A 17,067-nucleotide genomic window follows, 5' to 3' on the forward strand; every position below is an offset into this window, starting at 1 on the left:
CTCACGTTATTAACGTTTCAGTTTGAAAATGTGACTGAAGAAAACACGTTTCTTGTTTCTTCATCTAGTTATAGCTCTATAAGGAATAAGCAAACTAAGCTTAAGTTTAGTTTAAACTAATTTAGCAAATGAAACTATTCATGTTATGTTCAGAAAGCATTATTCTAATCTTTTTCTCTGTTATGATATTTCTGAAAATACTCCAATACCCCATGTTATAGATTTAGTAGCAGATGCTTGTGGGAAAGAACCTACTCCAAAAAATATTCAGCATTGAGGGGAAGGACAAAGTGAGAAATGTTTTGTTCTACACAGGAAAGAAATTCCTAGTATTAAGTGCTCCGTCAATGTATAAAACTAATTTTTAGGCAGATATATGGGTGCTAAATCATTATCTTACTCATACAAAAAATCAGGCTATATTAATTTCTATTTTGCCTCATTTTTAGGATCACAATTGTATCCTATGCTGCAGTATGTAATAGTTATATATGCACAGATATATAAATTGGTTGAATTATCTAAGAGTAAATCCTAATTAACTTAATGGGACTTACTTCTGAAAAAAGATATATAATTGTATTGTTAATGACTTTCTGTATTGTTTGACCACATCTGAAACTGATTCTAAGAATTTATCTGAAAACCCAACACTATAAGCCTCACGTTGTAGATAGAGAAATTAGGAGTGATCATGCACATTTGAAGTATTTATATATGCTTTTTTCAGAAATATTAATGAACACATTAATGTACAGAAGCCAGGACAGTAGACATGGCCGGGCTTCTCTTTATGACATACATTAATTGAACATCTGCAATGGCTAAAAACAAACTTTTAAACAGTTAACATGAATACATACTGTAGGTAACTTGTGTGCAAAGAGAAGAAAATTCTCTTCCTTCAATCTTAGAAATTTTATTTTGTTTCCCAGTTTGATGGCTGCAAGAAGGCCTTTTCTAGACTAGAAAACCTGAAGATTCATTTAAGGAGCCACACTGGAGAAAAACCTTACCTTTGCCAGCATCAAGGCTGTCATAAAGCATTCAGTAATTCCAGCGATCGAGCCAAGCATCAGAGGACGCACCTGGACACTGTAAGGGAAGAATGTGATTTTAGATAATATTTTGCTATCCTGACTGATGTCTTGCAGACATATTGTTCATTAAGTGCACATAAAATGGGGGCTTATAATGGAACCGCCTATAGAAGGGTGTTTGCACATGCTATTCAGGTTGTTTTGAAATTCAGTTCTTATAAGAAAAGAGATCATTGTCATAAGCCTTTCTTTTGTAAATCTAAGAGGCTCAGGGTGCTTAATGTATACAGTGTTTTTATACTTTAAGGTTAGTTTTGTTGTGATATAGGGCAATGGTGTCCAGTCCTCTCAACCATTTCCCTTTCACAAATCCATCAGCCTACAAACAAAGCTTTCCATATATCATGTTACAGTAGCCTTTCTCATCCTCTCCCCCACTTAAGGAACTCTTGAAATAATTTTCAGGTCATAGGAAATCCTTGCATAAAAACATTGTATTTGCCACTCATATACATTAAACATAAAAGTTTTTTTCCACCACGACCTCTTGCAGAATCCCTCACAATTTCTCACAGAAGTCTTGGGTACATGGAGCCCCAGGTGAAAAAGACTGCATTAGGGCATCCAGATACTCCTAAAAATTCATGGCTGCTTCAAAGCCCTGCATAGGGCATTATTTGATTGTCTAAAGAGATATGCAGAAAACGAGGAGTAGATCTGAATTTTTAAAAAAGGCTACAATATACTATATTTATTAAATACATAAATATGATATAGTGCTTCCTCTCATACTTACCATGCCAGAAGTGGTACAAAACTGATAGTGAAGACCATGGATCCTGATATGGAAGATAAAGTATGCCCTCATGTTTAGGGGAAAGATAGTACTAAACGCTACATAATAATAGAAGTACTTGAAAGCTTAGGACTCAAACTGGTATTCCAATATTTTTCTGGTAAATATGAATTATATAACTTAATATAATTCAGGATCCTTCTTTCTGTCAGACTTGCACAGACTCGAATAAAATGAATGAGGTGTACTAATATTTTATATTTCTATTTTTAAAAAATCAATTTCTCTCTTTCCAACAGAGTAACACTAAAAATGGATAGCATATACATGAACAATAAAAACAAAAATAACAACCTGTGAGTAATTTAAACCACTTTGTAAATATAAATTATAGCAAGGTTTAATTTGGACATTAAAAATAGGCCTTAACAAAAGAGAATGGACAATAAAGAAGTTTAGTTGCAAAGAATCAGAGGCTGATTCAAAAATAAAAATATTGAAATGCCAACAGAATTTAAATAATAGGGAAGATTATTCAACTCACTTCTTTCAGGTCATTCTATATAACAAAGCATTCCCAGATAACATGAGCTCATGCTTATATTACCAGGTATGCCCCAGAAACCAGTCGTATATGGAAAATATAAATGGGCAATTGCAGGCATATAGTTCATGAAACAACTGAAGTACCCTTCTGAACCCAACCCTTGAAACATTGATCACTGTGTCCTATAGATAGCTTGATGCTGTCATAAAGATACTCCTAATGGCATTTGAACCTAAATGTGACACCTAAAATGTGAACCTCAAAAAGACAATTTTGTTGAGATTATTCCTGAAGCAAAATGGAAATAGTCCTGAACATGGTCTTCCCTTTAAGCATACATATTTATTTGTTTGTTTGAATCCTATCTTTATTTATTACAAACAACCCAAGGTGCTGAATATATCCAATACTTCTTTCTCTATTTTTTCCACAACAACTCCATGAAGTTAGTTGGATTGAGAGAGAGTAACTGGCCCAATGCATCCAGCTGCCTTTCATGGCTAAGCCGGGACTTGAACTCATAGTCTCCCACTTTCTAAGCTGGCACCTTAAATGCTAGACTAAACTAGCTCAAATGATGTCAGGAGACCCCCAGAGCAACTGTAGAGAACCTTTATTAGGTTACGACACATCAACACTTCAAGCAGAAAGATTGGAGGATTGTTTTAAGGACTTTACAAAGCAGTACTTAGAATAATTTCATACAGCTCATGTATACTCAAAATATTTGGAAATTTCTATAATACAAGAGTATACAGGGAAACATTGAGAGAGAGAGAGATGTATGTTAGATTTTGAAATCCTCAAAATTATTTCAGATACACCGAATCATAACATGCCCCCCCTTTTGGTTAAATCTTATTTTTGAGGTATATATTTCATGTCAAGACTTACCTGAGTAAGTTGCTTCATGCTATATCTATTAGATATACAGCAGGGAGCACATTTGCATTAGTATTGAAATTTTCATTTGGGAACCATAACATTGGGTATCTGAATTAGAGCTGGCTGTGATTTTGCTAGTGCTGCTTTTTGCAAAAGCTATAAAATATATCTTTGCGAAAGTAATACTGCAAATATTTCAGTAAAAAAAAAAAGATTGAAGGAAGAACATATATTCTATAAATTACGTTATGAGGCATGTATGTTGTCTTGAGTATGTGCATCAGACCTAAAAATCAGCAGGAAGTGTCTGATACACAGGGGGGAAAAACCCTAAACAACATTGTAAACCAAGGATACAGAGAACGTTACCTATTAAGATAATTGGGATGATAGAAACAACTCTTAGAAATTAAACCCTAAAATGGAGTATGTTCTTAAAAAACAAATAAAAAATAAGAAATGTTGACTTTTTCATTTTTTCTCCCAGGGATTATTTATAGCCATCGTGTTTTAATTAGTGCATGGATATTTAAAAAAAATGTTTTGTATACTTTCTGAAAAATTGTTCCACAGCTTTTAATATATTTAAGCTTTATTAGCATGTAGCATTTGTGCTTCTTTTTCTTTTTCTTCTGCCATATCCCAGACTAACCTATCCCCTTCATTCTCTCTTTCTGAAGCAGGTTTCCTCTGTATCTCTATGTCTGGGACTTTACTACAACTTCTTTACCTGAACTTCTAAAGAAATATATTTTCTGACTAAACTAAAGTTTTATATGAGGGATGCATAATTGTAAGTACAAGTAGAGATGGGAGAGAATTTATTTGATCAATATGTAAAATGCATGTCCACAGGGTATAATTATAAAAACTAAAATGATGAATGCCATAGTGCAATTGAAACTCCACCTAGCTTTTATATGCATTGCACATGACTCCCATAAAACAGGTCAAATTTCAGTCGTACTGTTGGCGGTTGCCAATGAGGCAACCATTCTGACAACTGCTTTTTGACCAGAACTAAAGACCCTGCTGAATGTAAAATAAGTCCTTTCTGCCTCTGCCTTTTTTCACTGATGGCATATTTATTCCATTGGCACATGGCACTGTAGGTTTATCCTTACTCAACCATACTGAACTTTGTTTATTTATAAATACTACTTCATAGGCTGGCTCAAAAAATTTTCTCATGCATTTCCCCAACATGCAAGCATGATGATTCTACTAAGAAACCATGTCTCAAAAGTTGAGCACTTCCAATTGTCCCATATTCTGTAGGCCTCTTGTAAATCTTCAGGAGCAAAACCTTTGGAATTTGGAACATTTTTCAGTTGGTGCAAAATTTAGCTACACGTATAGCTATACAATCTATTTTTGGAGACTCATTCCAAGAGATTAATCAGCATGTGTAATGTTAGAGCTGTGACTTTTTCACAGTGAAGGAACATGTGGCTAAAAGTTTTTAATTGAGCTGGTATATCAGCATGTGGACTCATAATTATACTTGAGCATGAACATTTATAACATTACTGCAGCTTAATTGGTATCTAAGGTAGGCTGCCAATTTCTTACCTTGTTTAAACCATCCATACATAAGATATAGAATGAGAAGGAATATAACATTAGAAATATAACATAAAATTAAAAATGTTCATTCTCTTTCATGCCAGCTATCTTTTTCTGTGTCAGAATCTTCATGGTCTTTCTTTTTCTGGTTGTATGAATGATATTTGCAGTATTGCCATTTCAGAATGTACAGCCTTAACTTGTGACTTGTTATTTCTTTTCATTTTTTAGAAACCTTATGCTTGTCAGATTCCTGGCTGTACCAAACGATATACAGATCCAAGTTCTCTAAGAAAACATGTAAAGGCCCATTCTTCTAAAGATTTGCAAGCCAGAAAAAAGGTAACCTTCATAGACTTCTCTGCCAAGTGAATCATGTGCAGTTCTTAATGTCATATGAAAAGCACCTGTAATAACACAGCCATCAACAGAAAACAGTTTTCATTTGCACACTGATAATGATGAATAGAAAACTTACATTCTAGCAGAATAGTTTCTAGGCTGCATGCAATAGTATGTTGCATCTGGCAAACTGTAGCATCATTTTACAATTAATCTTCCCCCCTAAAATCTGCCATTGTCCATTTATAACTTTTCCTACTATATGTATATGTCTCACTGTGTGTAAATATATATATATATATAAATAATACCTTGTACACTATTTCCTCAAATACATACCTTCTTGTTCTTTTCCCCCTATCTATAATTGTTGTACTCATCTTTCCTAAAGATATATATATAATTTTTGAGTCAATATTTGAACAGACATTGGCAGACTCCATGAATTAGGCAATTGTTTTTGCCACATCAGATTCCATCATACCATTTCATTTCAAAAGAAATCCGTGACAAACCTCTTCAACATCCGCTTCCAATTCTATTCTACGACTGTAAAACAATGCATCCCTTATGTCTAAATAGTTATTTATTATTGCTTTAGACATGTGGTTCTGCTCTGTATATTGCATATTGTTTTCCTTAGAGGCTCATGTTAGTTTTTTACTATTCTGTAGCCTCTCAATCTACCAAAAAATGAAATGGGATGGGATAGAAGACTCAGCTTAACTTCAATTATTTATGATACTGTGCCTTCATTCTTGTTTTGCTTTTGCATTCTTTTAATCTTTCAGCTGGCATTCAGAATATATTTGCTGAGCAAAAAGAAAAAAGTATTCGTGTTAGTGATCAAAAGAGTGTGAAATATATTGACATTATAATGTGTAATATTAATAAGTTACAGTATACTTACATCTTAAAAAGTGACATTTACTTTGTGATACATTCTTTGAAATATTTCCTTGTATAATAATGAAAGGAATAATGAAAGTCAGAATTCAAGTTATTTATGTCTTTAATTAAAGAAAAAAAGTAGACTTAATGAAAAAAAAAATTTTTTTTTTTACAAAAATGAGAATTCATCAAAACCATAAAAATTCCAAGGTGATAAAAAGCTCAGAGAAGTAATAGATTCAGCCCTAGGGAGCCATTCAGCTGAACAGAATGAGATCCTTTGCTGTTACACCCAGTTAGTCATGGATTTGTTTAATTTATCCTGCTTGACTGCCTCTAATCCGCTTTCTTAACCTTCCCTTTGCCCATAAAATGGCATTATTTTCCTCTCTTTAAGATATAGCTTGTCCTTCAAAATGCCTCGAACATATTAGAAATTCAATGATATATGCCAAAACCCATGTTCTTACTTCAGGAAATCTTGGCAAGTCCTTAATGATAAACATGGCTATAGATTCCCGTACAGATGATTTCCAGAAATTGTGTCAGCATGTGGTTACGCTGATATTGCCAGTATCCTAGTGAATCATTATAGCATTTTGCTTTTCCTTCTGGGAATTCAGTTGAGCCTTTAGTAGAAATGTAGAATGAACTCTACATATCATGAATAGCTGCAACTAGTACAATGAGCGCATACCATATTCAAGGAGATTATAGAAAAGCTAATGAATTTTGTGTTTGCAGGTAATGTCTCTTCCCCATGGATGCATCTAAGAGCATTTTCAGTAGTGTGAAATATTTACTCCAGTTTTATAATTAGAAATTATAAGAAAAAATAGATGCTGTAAATAGGATACAGGCTTATTCAAAGGATGGTCAGCAATTGATTTTTCCTTGATCAACAGCATGTCTATGTCTGTCGGTCTGATTAAAAACATTGGCACTGCAGTCTCTTTTCTAGTGCATTGTGATGTTGCACTAAAGAATGCAACTTGTGGCATGAACTACAAATAACTGCGTCCTTCTCAAGTGAAACTGATTCTAACTGATCTTGTGCAAGATAACCTGCAAGCTAAATCCAGGTCTGTAGAAGACCAAAAAAAAAAATGGCCCCCAACAATGGCATTACTATTAGAGTCATTGTTTAGATCAGGGGTGTCCAACCTTGGTAACGTTAAGCCTGGAGGACTTCAACTCCCAGAATTCCCCAGCCAGCAAAGCTGGCTGGGGAATTCTGGGAGTTGAAGTCCTCCAGGCTTAACGTTACCAAGGTTGGACACCCCTGGTTTAGATGAATACCTTTCATTTCCTAAAGGAGTTCAAGGTGATTTGTTTGTATGGGGATCTTCCTTTATTTTGTTGAGAGTGGAGAGAGAATGACTGGTCCAAAGTCTCCCATTGAGCTTTCATGACCGAGGGTGGGAGAAGGCCTGAGTGTCCCAGTCTTATACTGCCATGGATGGATGACAGTCAAACTAGTGAAATTGTGTTGCAAAGAACTTGAAAAGTTTGAGAAAGATAGCATTTTATAATTACCGGAAGGAGTGACATGCATAATGAAGCCAACACGCTGTTGTTTTCTGTCATCAAAGTACAGGTTGTACAAAAGTGGCCTTAAGTTAATGCAGATTCTTAACAATAAAGGCACTTTCTTGATGTGGAACCAAATTCCAGAGGAGATGGCCAACGCTCCTCCACTTGATTTGAGGAATGCTTTTGGGCAACAGTTGATCCTATGGGCTAAATCAGCGGTCACCAACTAGTGGTCCTGAGAAAATTGTGGTAGTCCGCAGAAAAATTATTTGCATTTTTTATATTGCACTAAATCAGGGGTCCTCAAACTATGGCCCCTGGGCCAGATACGTGCAATGAACATTTGTATTGCTGCAGAGAGTCTCCCCCTTCGGGGTCTTTTTGTGTGGATTGGTAGGGGACAGAACTTCCGACTTGGAGTCTGCTTCAGCTCCTGGTGTGAGGCTTTGGCCAAAGGCCGGAGGGAAGTGCCGCTGGTGGCGAAGAGCCAGAGGGCCTTGTTCCAGTGGGACTGCATCATGGCCTGGAACAGGCTGACCATCTCACCCCTCTGAACCTCCAGGTGCCTTGCACTCCTGCAGGTCTTCCCTCTGCTTGGAAAGCCTATGCTCATAGTCCTCAGTGAGGTGCTTCTGCTGAGCCTCTTTCTCTGTCAGATCCAATTTGAACTGAGCCAATTGTTTTGCCAACTCTTTCTCATGGTGGCTGCTTAGCTCCAACAACTGCTTCCTTTTGGGGATCAAAGGAGCCCGGGCGGGCAGATGATGAATGGCTGGAAGGGGAGGGGCGAGTAGAGGCCTCAATGTGAGTGACATCAAGTTGGCCATGCCCACCCAGTCACATGACCTGCCATGCCCACCCAGCTGGCCACGAGGCAGATCATATTAGTGGTCTGTGGGATTTAAAATTATGAATTTAGTGGTCCCTGAGGTCCAAAAGGTTGGTGACCCCTGGCCTAAATGACCTCCTCCAGCTCTATGATACCAAAGGTTTATCATAACCTTGCCAATATCAGATGTATTTGCTAAACGCAACTGATATGGAGAAGCAGTTTAACACATACACACACACACACAGAGAGTACAGAGTACAGATATTAACAGTTATGCATGACATATAACAGATAATCAGAGTTGGAAGGGACCTTGTAGGTCATCTAGTCCAACCCCCTGCCCAAGCGGGAGACCCTACACCATTTCTGACAAATGGCAGTCCAATCCCTTCTTCAAAGTCTCAAGTGATGGTGCTCCCACAACTTCCAAGGGCAAGCTGTTCCATTGGTTGATTGTTCTGACAGAAAGTTTCTCCTTATTTCCAAATTAAATCTCTCCTTGTTCAGTATCCATCCATTATTCCTTGTCTGGCCTACAGGCACTTTAGAAAATAGCTTGACCCCTTCCTCTCTGCGGCAGCCCCTCAAATATTGGAAGACTACTATCATGTCTCCCCTGGTCCTTCTCTTTACTAGACTAGCCAAGCCCAGTTCCTGTAACCGTTCTTCATATGTTTTAGTCTCCAGTCCCCTAATCTTCCTGGTTGCTCTTCTCTGTACTTTTTCTAGAGTCTCAACATCTTTTTTATAATGTGGTGAACAAAACTGGATGCAGTACTCTAGGTGTGGTCTTACTAAGGCTTTATAGAGTGGTATTAGTACCTCCCTTGATCTTGATTGTATCCCTCTATTAATACAATTTAGGATAGCATTAGCTTTTTTGGCTGTTGCTGCACACTGCTGGCTCATATTTAGCTAAGATAAGACTCTAAGATCCCTTTCACAGTTACTTCGATTGACCCTGGTTTCACCCAGTCTATATGTGGACTTTTGTTTTTTCTTGACTTTACTTTTCTCTACATTGAATTTCATTTTGTTAGATACGGCTGAGTGTTCTAGTCTGTCAAGATCCATCTGGATTTTGAGCCTATCTTCTTGGGTGTTAGCTATTCCTGCCAGCTTAGTATCATCTGCAAATTTGGTAAGTTCCCCTTCTATTCCCTCATCTAAGTCGTTAATGAAGATATTGAAGAGTACTGGGCCTAAGACGGAACCTTGTGGCACCCCACTGCTTACTTCCCTCCATGTAGGACTACTCGTTGAGTATGGTTTGTCAGCCAGTTGCAAGTCCATCTAGTGGTGGTGCTATCTATTCCACTTTTTTCTAGCTTACTAAGAAGTAGGTTGTGGTCTACTTTGTCGAATGCCTTGCTGAAATCTAAATATATTATGTCCTCAGTATTTTGCTGGTCTACTAATTTAGTCACTTTGTTGAAGAATGAAATAAGATTGGTTTGGCATGATCTGTTCTTAACAAACCCGTGCTGACTGCTAATTATTACTTTACTTGTTTCTAGATGTTGGCAGATCTATTTTTTTATTATCTTTTCCAGTATCTTCCCAGGTATTGATGTTAGGCTGATTGGTCTATAGTTTCCTGGGACTGTTTTTTTCCCTTTTTTGAAGATGGGAACCACACCTGCTCTTTTCCAGTCCTCTGGTAGTTCCCCGGTGCTCCAGGATTTTTGAAAGATATGGTGCAGTGGTTCTGTGATGACCTCTGCCAGCTCTTTTAAAATTCTGGGATGTAATCCATCAGGCCCTGGTGATTTGTGTTCATCAAGATCAGACAGGTGTTCTCTTACTATTTTTTAAAACTTATTTTAACTTTTATTTCTGGTCTGTCTTTTACAGTTATGTTTTTGGTAGGTTGAGCTATGGTTTCTTTTTGCATGAAGACCGATGCAAAGAATGAGTTAAGCAGTTCTGCTTTCTCTCTGTTGCCTGTTACTTCCTTGTCGTCTTCTCTCTTTAGTGGACTGACTGTTTCCTTGATTTTTTTCTTGTTATTTATATGTTGGAAGAAACTTTTTTTTTATTATCTTTGACTTTTGTTGCAAGTCTTTGTTCGTTCTGAGCCTTTGCTTTCCTGACTTCGTCTTTGCAGATTCTGGCTATTTGCTGATATTCTGCCTTAGATGTATGTCCTTCTTTCCATTTTTTCTACTTGTCCTTTTTTTCTTTCAATTTGCCAGAGAGATCTTTGTGCAGCCATGCTGGTTTCTTCTTGGATTTCTTGTTTTTCTTTCTCAGTGGTATTGTGCTGGCCTGGGCTTTTATGATCATACTTTTCAGAGTTTCCCAAGATTCTTGAGTTGTTTTCCTCTTTAGGATTTTCATCCATGGAATCTCTCTGAGTTTATTGAAATCAGCTCTTTTAAAATCCAAGACTCTGGTGTCATTATGTTCTATTGCTTGTATTTGTGTTATGTTGAATTATTGTATGACATGGTCACTCTCACCCAAGGTTCCTGCAGTTTCAACTCCCTCTATCACTTCTTCTCTGTTTGTAAGAAGTAAGTCCAGTATGGCTGTCCCTCTAGTTTCACCCTCTACCTTTTGGACAACAAAGTTGTCAGTTAGGTTGGTTAACATATACACATATGCCCTCCCTGTGTTTTAGATCAAGAAGGCCAGTTCAGCAGTGAAGTCCCCTCCTTCCCTCTTAGGTCTGTGGTTTTTTTCAACTCAAAGCGCTGAATCCTGAATCTGTGCATTTTTTTATTTATTCGCTTTGCTTCATTCCACTACTTCAAAAATCAAATTTAAGAATATTGGTTATTATCAAGGTATAGTTTTTGATGGAACAGTGGCTTCACTATTGTCTGTAATAGTGATATAATTACTTATAATTATATAATGATTATTTAGAATAATGCTTCATATTTCATAGTGATATCATTTAATCAAGTTGAAATTTATATTATTAAAATACGGTCAATCTGAATCTATGAAAATGGAACAATTCTGAATATACTATGAATTGTGGAAACCTGCCTTTTGGGACAAATAGGCACATTTTAAGATCATTTGGGGGGCTCGTTCACAAAATGGTTGCCCTGGTGGGTTTGGCCAATCATAAAATACTCTTACATCAAAAGACAAAGTAAATGCTGAGCTGCAGCCAGACATATTTTGCTTTTAGCAATGCAGATTGTGCTTTACTTTGCAGAAAGATAATTTTTCAGTTTTAATTGAAATAATGTACCATATCAAATAAAGAAAATGGGTAGAAGGCTTGTTAGTCTGCAATGAATATGTACAAGCACATTTTCATTCTTAGGGATCACTTGATCTGATTTCTTTCTTCTGAGAAAGCACCCATATTTTGAAATGATATTTGCTGCGATTCCTACAGTATTTTATCTAATTTGTAATTTCCAATTTGTTTATATCATATTGTAATGTTCTAATTCCTGCTGATGTTTTAGGAGTAGAATTCCTGGAATTTCTAGATCCCTTACACGTTTTAGTTTCCATACATGGGGATGACATTAGAACAGAGAAAAGTGCTACATTGGAATCAAAATGCTTTGCCATATTTACATTTAACAGTTAGGTAAAAATTGTTTTGATGATTTTGGAAATTGTTTCCATTTGTAGAAATTTAAAACAGCAGCAGATAAAATTCTACTAAGATAAATTTTAGAAATTGGTGCCATGAAAAATAAATCAGGAAATTTATTTGTTCAGAAAATTAAATTTATTTTTCTAGAGTTTGATGAGATACTGCCATCCTAAGGAGCTGTCCAGATAATGCTAAAAAGAAATCCACAGAAATGATTCTAATATCTAACTTCAGGAAAGATAAATATTAGCTTTTTTTAAATATATCAACTTTATAAATTGTACTCTTTGTTCTTTAGGATATATACTGCCATGATCATGTGATATAATAATTGTGCTTTCTATACAGATACCAGAACTCATTTCAAATTTTGCTTTTATCTATGTTTGCTAGACAAATAAACATTAATTGTGTCAATTTTTATTTTAATGGATATTTTTAATGGTACCATTTTGTTAAAATTGTATTGTAGAGTAATCCAACAATACGCTAGATTTACCTATTTAAATTTCTATACAATTTTAAAATGAAAAATGTATCTCTGATCTGAGAAGGAGAATAACATTTCTTATAAATTTAGCCATATAAAAAGACAAATAACATTAATGTTTAATTCTAAATGGCTGCAAAAATGTTTCCCTCTGCTTTGATACTGAATTTATTGATATTGAAGTCATGAACACCAGATGGCCCAGCCAGGCCTGTTGATTGTAGTAGTGGCATCCTGTCATTTCACTGATGTTGAAATAAAACATAGTCCTATTTCTGCACATTAAGTAAGAGAAGAATATTCGTCACCTCAGGCAGTAAAATGCCCTATAGGAAAAAAATGTATTTTCTAGAAGCAAAGCCTTCTTTTAAAGCTATTTTTCTTTCACAAAATCAGACTTCTATAGGGGTATAACCTGTTAATTATTTATAATTACACCAGACCTCTTTCATGTCACTTTTGTTTAGTAAGCCATACAATTCTTTCCATTGTGCAGGAGGGGAATTAAACATAAATGAACGGACAATACGCGGTTTTCCTTTCAGACTCTACTCATTGCTCACTAACTGATTGTACAAAGCTCTGAGTATTAAACTTGATTTAGATGATGAAATCCCAGATTATTGAGTAGATATAGCTAAACCATTATGGTTCAGATGCAGCTGCTTCCTAGCTTCACTGAGTGCAAGCAGCAAAACAAATGACCAGGCCACATTTAATCATGGTTTTCTGTTGCATCCATGTCACTTTCAAAAATGCTGACTGGGAGTTATAGTCTCAGTACAGTCTGGTGATCACGAGACTAGGGAAAGACAGAGTGAAATTCAGTTAGCAGAATCCTTTCCTTCCCCCCCCCCTTTTTTTTCCTCCCCCCCTTTTCTTTTTAGTAAAACCAGGAAGCCATAGAAAGCATAAATAAAGTAATCCAAAGCTGATCCTATCATTATACAGTCTTGGGTCTACCTTAATGAAAGTTTGAGGTATCACAAAGAGGTATTGCGTTCTTATTTACTTACTAAATTTTTGCATTATTTTCACAGCCAGGCGTTCAGGAGAAAAGAGAATTGGTTTTTTTCTGCATTAAAATATCTCGACTGGCCTTTCATATGTATGTTTGCTTGGGTTGTTTGAAAGTATACATTTTTATAAGCAAACTCCTTGGACTGATTTTTTATCAGAATCTTTTTTGACAATGTATCAATTGCAATAATATTGTCTAAAATTAAGCATAATCAGTTCCAACTTATATTTGTTTTTTTTAAACCTTGTATTTAATTTCTCAACTATGGGGGAGGGAGTACTGCTCCTCTTCCAGAAAAAAATAGTCACTTTTTTTTCTGTAAACTTATTTAAAATATTAGCTACAAGACTCCCTTTCTTAAGGTGAGATATTTTAAAAAAACTTGAAAAAAATAACAGAATTTCAGCATGATACAATATATAAAATAAATGTAGAGGATTAAGTTATAGGATGCTTCAATTCACTTGCCCTGCCACCAAGTTATTTCCTTCTTTTAAAATATAGATTCTTCAAAGCCCCAAATTGGCTTTGCAACATTAATTTTTAGTTTTAATTGCCTTTTTTCAAAACTATTTCTCATTGTTAAAATTACAAAAAAGACACTAGCAACAACAAAAGAAATAATTTCCACTCATTTGTTTTCTATGGCATTCAATCAAAATATTTCATTAATGCAAGAGGAATTGCATTTGGAGGCTAAGGGTCACCGAGCAGTGCCCATGGCAACTAAGAAGCCATTCTTCACAAAAATGTTGTAAAGAGTAAGTGTTTTAATCCTCAACTTTAATCTCCTTACTTCCTGTTCTCAAAATGGAATATAAATCAGAAAGTGTGGAGCAAAGGACAAGGATGCTGGCGGAAGAGGATTAGTGATGGGGGGGCAGACTTTAAGGAATGTAATCATGCTATTTAATGCCAAACTTCAGACCAAAATCAGCCAAATCTTTTTATTCTGCTGAATCTAAAACAAGAAAACAAATGTTGTAAATGATCAGAGGATTAGCCTTCTCCCCTCTATCTTTTTCTCACTATTACAACAGTAATTGGAATTATTGCAACTCAGAGGCTATTGAATTTGTACTACAGGTAGGCTAAATAAATTGTGCCTCCACTGATCTGTCTGAATTACAACTGTCATCAATAATTATTAATATACACTAGTTTATTCCTTTATGATATTGTAGACTCAAGACATTTCTTGATATATTATGCTGTTCTGCTTAAAGAAAGCTACCCAATCTTGTGTAGAAACAAATCTTAGATTTAGAGTTATGTTGATGTTTCTTTACTGCGTCACAGCCATGTTAATTACATCGAACCAAAATAGGTTATCTTAGTTGATTTCACAAAGCAAAGGATTACAAATAAAAAACTCACTACATCTTATAGTAATTAGCAACCAACTGCAACCTGACCTAGAAAAATGGATAATATAAATATAATTAATAATAAATATGATGAATAATAGATAATTCACAGTGAGATGCCCAGGTTTGCTGATGACCTTAAATTATTTAGGATGAATAAGAAAGGGGCAGAGAAGAACCTCAAAAATATTTATCCAGCGTGGATGAATATTAAAATACAAACATGAACACTGTAAGTTAGCATAAGGTGATCCTTATGGGGCAAAATCAGTGTGACTTTGAATATACAGTAAACTGATAACAAATAACTAACCAGGAAGGAGATCTTGCTGGATAGATAGTTCAATGAAAATGTCTACTCTGTATGCAGATGCTAAAAAAACAAACTTTATGAGGGGATTTAATGGAAAGAGAACAAAAATATAACTGCCAGTATATTCTCTTTACAGTATATAAATCAGTGCATACAGTACTGTTTATGGCCATGAAACAGATGCTGTAAAAATGGAATAAATGTGGAGAGGGATGCTAAAGCATTTTCTTCTGGGGGGAAATAACAATATTTGTGATTTCCACACTTACTAAAATGTTAAGAGGGGACCAAAGTACATAAAGTAGAATCTCATATTATTAGTCATTCAGTGACTATGAATGATGAATATGCACTGTACACTGTCACTCAAAGAAAAGGAATAAGGGTAGCCATTAATCTGGATGTCTTTAAAAGGGTTAATGCCTCCTGGTCATACTGGCAACATGGAATGTCCAATAAAAGGACACAAAATTCCCTTTGAATTTCATTTTCTGCATGCTATTATTGTGCTTTTAGCCTGCTCGACAGCTTCCCCTATTGGCATCTTCCTCATTACTAGACTTATACCCCGCCTCTGTTCAGTGCAACCCACGTGACATATATAATGTTCTCACCTTCTTGTTAAATCAACACTGAGAGACAATGGCTGGCCCAAAGTCACCCAGCTGACTTCCACACTTTAAAGAATGTCCAATTTTGAGTTTTTAATCCAGCATCCACTACACCAAACTGGCTATGGATTTAGATTTTATTTTATACAGTATATCTCTTGTTATATTCTAATATATTATCTATTAGAGTTATATTTTTATTATCAGAAAGGAAAAAAATACATGAGATCACTGGAAAGTATGAGTAGCAAATGAATTAAACAAATGAATTAAATTATGAAAACTATAACACTTTATAGTTTTGTAGGAAAGGGATTTTGAACACAAATCACAATGCAGCACTGATGTATACTAAAATTCAACCATTGAAGGCCAAAATGCCAAAGATAAAGGAAGAGTAGCATGTTGAAAGCTTCCTGCTAACTGCCATCATGAAAATATTTTATTGGTCTACTTATGAGAGCAGGTAGAGATTGTCCTTAGACTTTCATTTCATAAAATCTGTGTGTGGCTATGCCTGTTCATGGAAAAATAGTTTGAGGTGAACATATGATCCAAAATATTTAGGAAAAGTTGCATTCATATATCTATTACATTAGACCAGACTATCATGTAATGAAACTTGCTTGGAAGACCTCTGTATTTTCTATTATATTTGCGAACCATGCAGCAAATATCAAACAAGTATGAGAAAACAAATATAGTATATTTCTTCCACATCTGATTAAGAGTTGGCAAGAAACAACACCAGAAATTATAACATTTGGAAACCTCATATTGTAAACTGGGTAAAATTGGTATGTTAAAGGTATTGCTCACTCAGGTTTTGGGTGGAAAAGTGTCCTTGAGATATTTATCTACTTAGCACATAACCAATATAAACCTTAATGTGATGTCAGTGTTTTTTTTATGAATTATGAGAGTGCACCTTAAGGATAAGTATTCTGGTGATCCCTTCCTTGGCAGCGCAAAATTTACAAGCAGAAATGGTGCATTTTTACATTTTCTTCTCCCATCTCTAGATGGGACTTTAAAGATTTAAATCTCAATTTCTTTATGATGATGATGATGTGACATTATGGCATTGATTTTGCCATAGTTTGCTGCAATCAGAAAAGAGCATCACCTTGGCACGTTTAACCCTTCTCATTTGGCTCCATAATGCTTATCTAACTCTATAATGTCAGTCTTCAGAAAGACTTTTTAAATGATACAATAATTGGAAGTAGGAGTTGAAGTAATAAACGCACTTTGATTCCTTCTAG

General features: G+C 35.4%; 1 protein-coding gene across 2 annotated transcripts in view; it reads left to right on the plus strand.

Moving 5' to 3' along the window:
• GLIS3 (GLIS family zinc finger 3) overlaps positions 1-17,067 on the plus strand; it is a 151,568-nt gene that overhangs the window by 106,404 nt on the left and 28,097 nt on the right. The window contains exons 6-7 of one of the 2 annotated variants that reach the window (XM_026675733.2): positions 936-1,097; positions 5,066-5,176. In XM_026675733.2, coding sequence (XP_026531518.1) covers positions 936-1,097; positions 5,066-5,176 — 273 coding nt within the window. The remainder of the gene's footprint in view (positions 1-935; positions 1,098-5,065; positions 5,177-17,067) is intronic. The other variant, XM_087957764.1, reaches the window with a different exon arrangement.

This window comes from Notechis scutatus, chromosome 2 (assembly GCF_049901735.1).
Source record: "Notechis scutatus isolate UNSWTSFEM ecotype Mainland chromosome 2, rNotScu1.2, whole genome shotgun sequence".
NCBI classification, from domain to species: Eukaryota; Metazoa; Chordata; class Lepidosauria; order Squamata; family Elapidae; genus Notechis; species Notechis scutatus.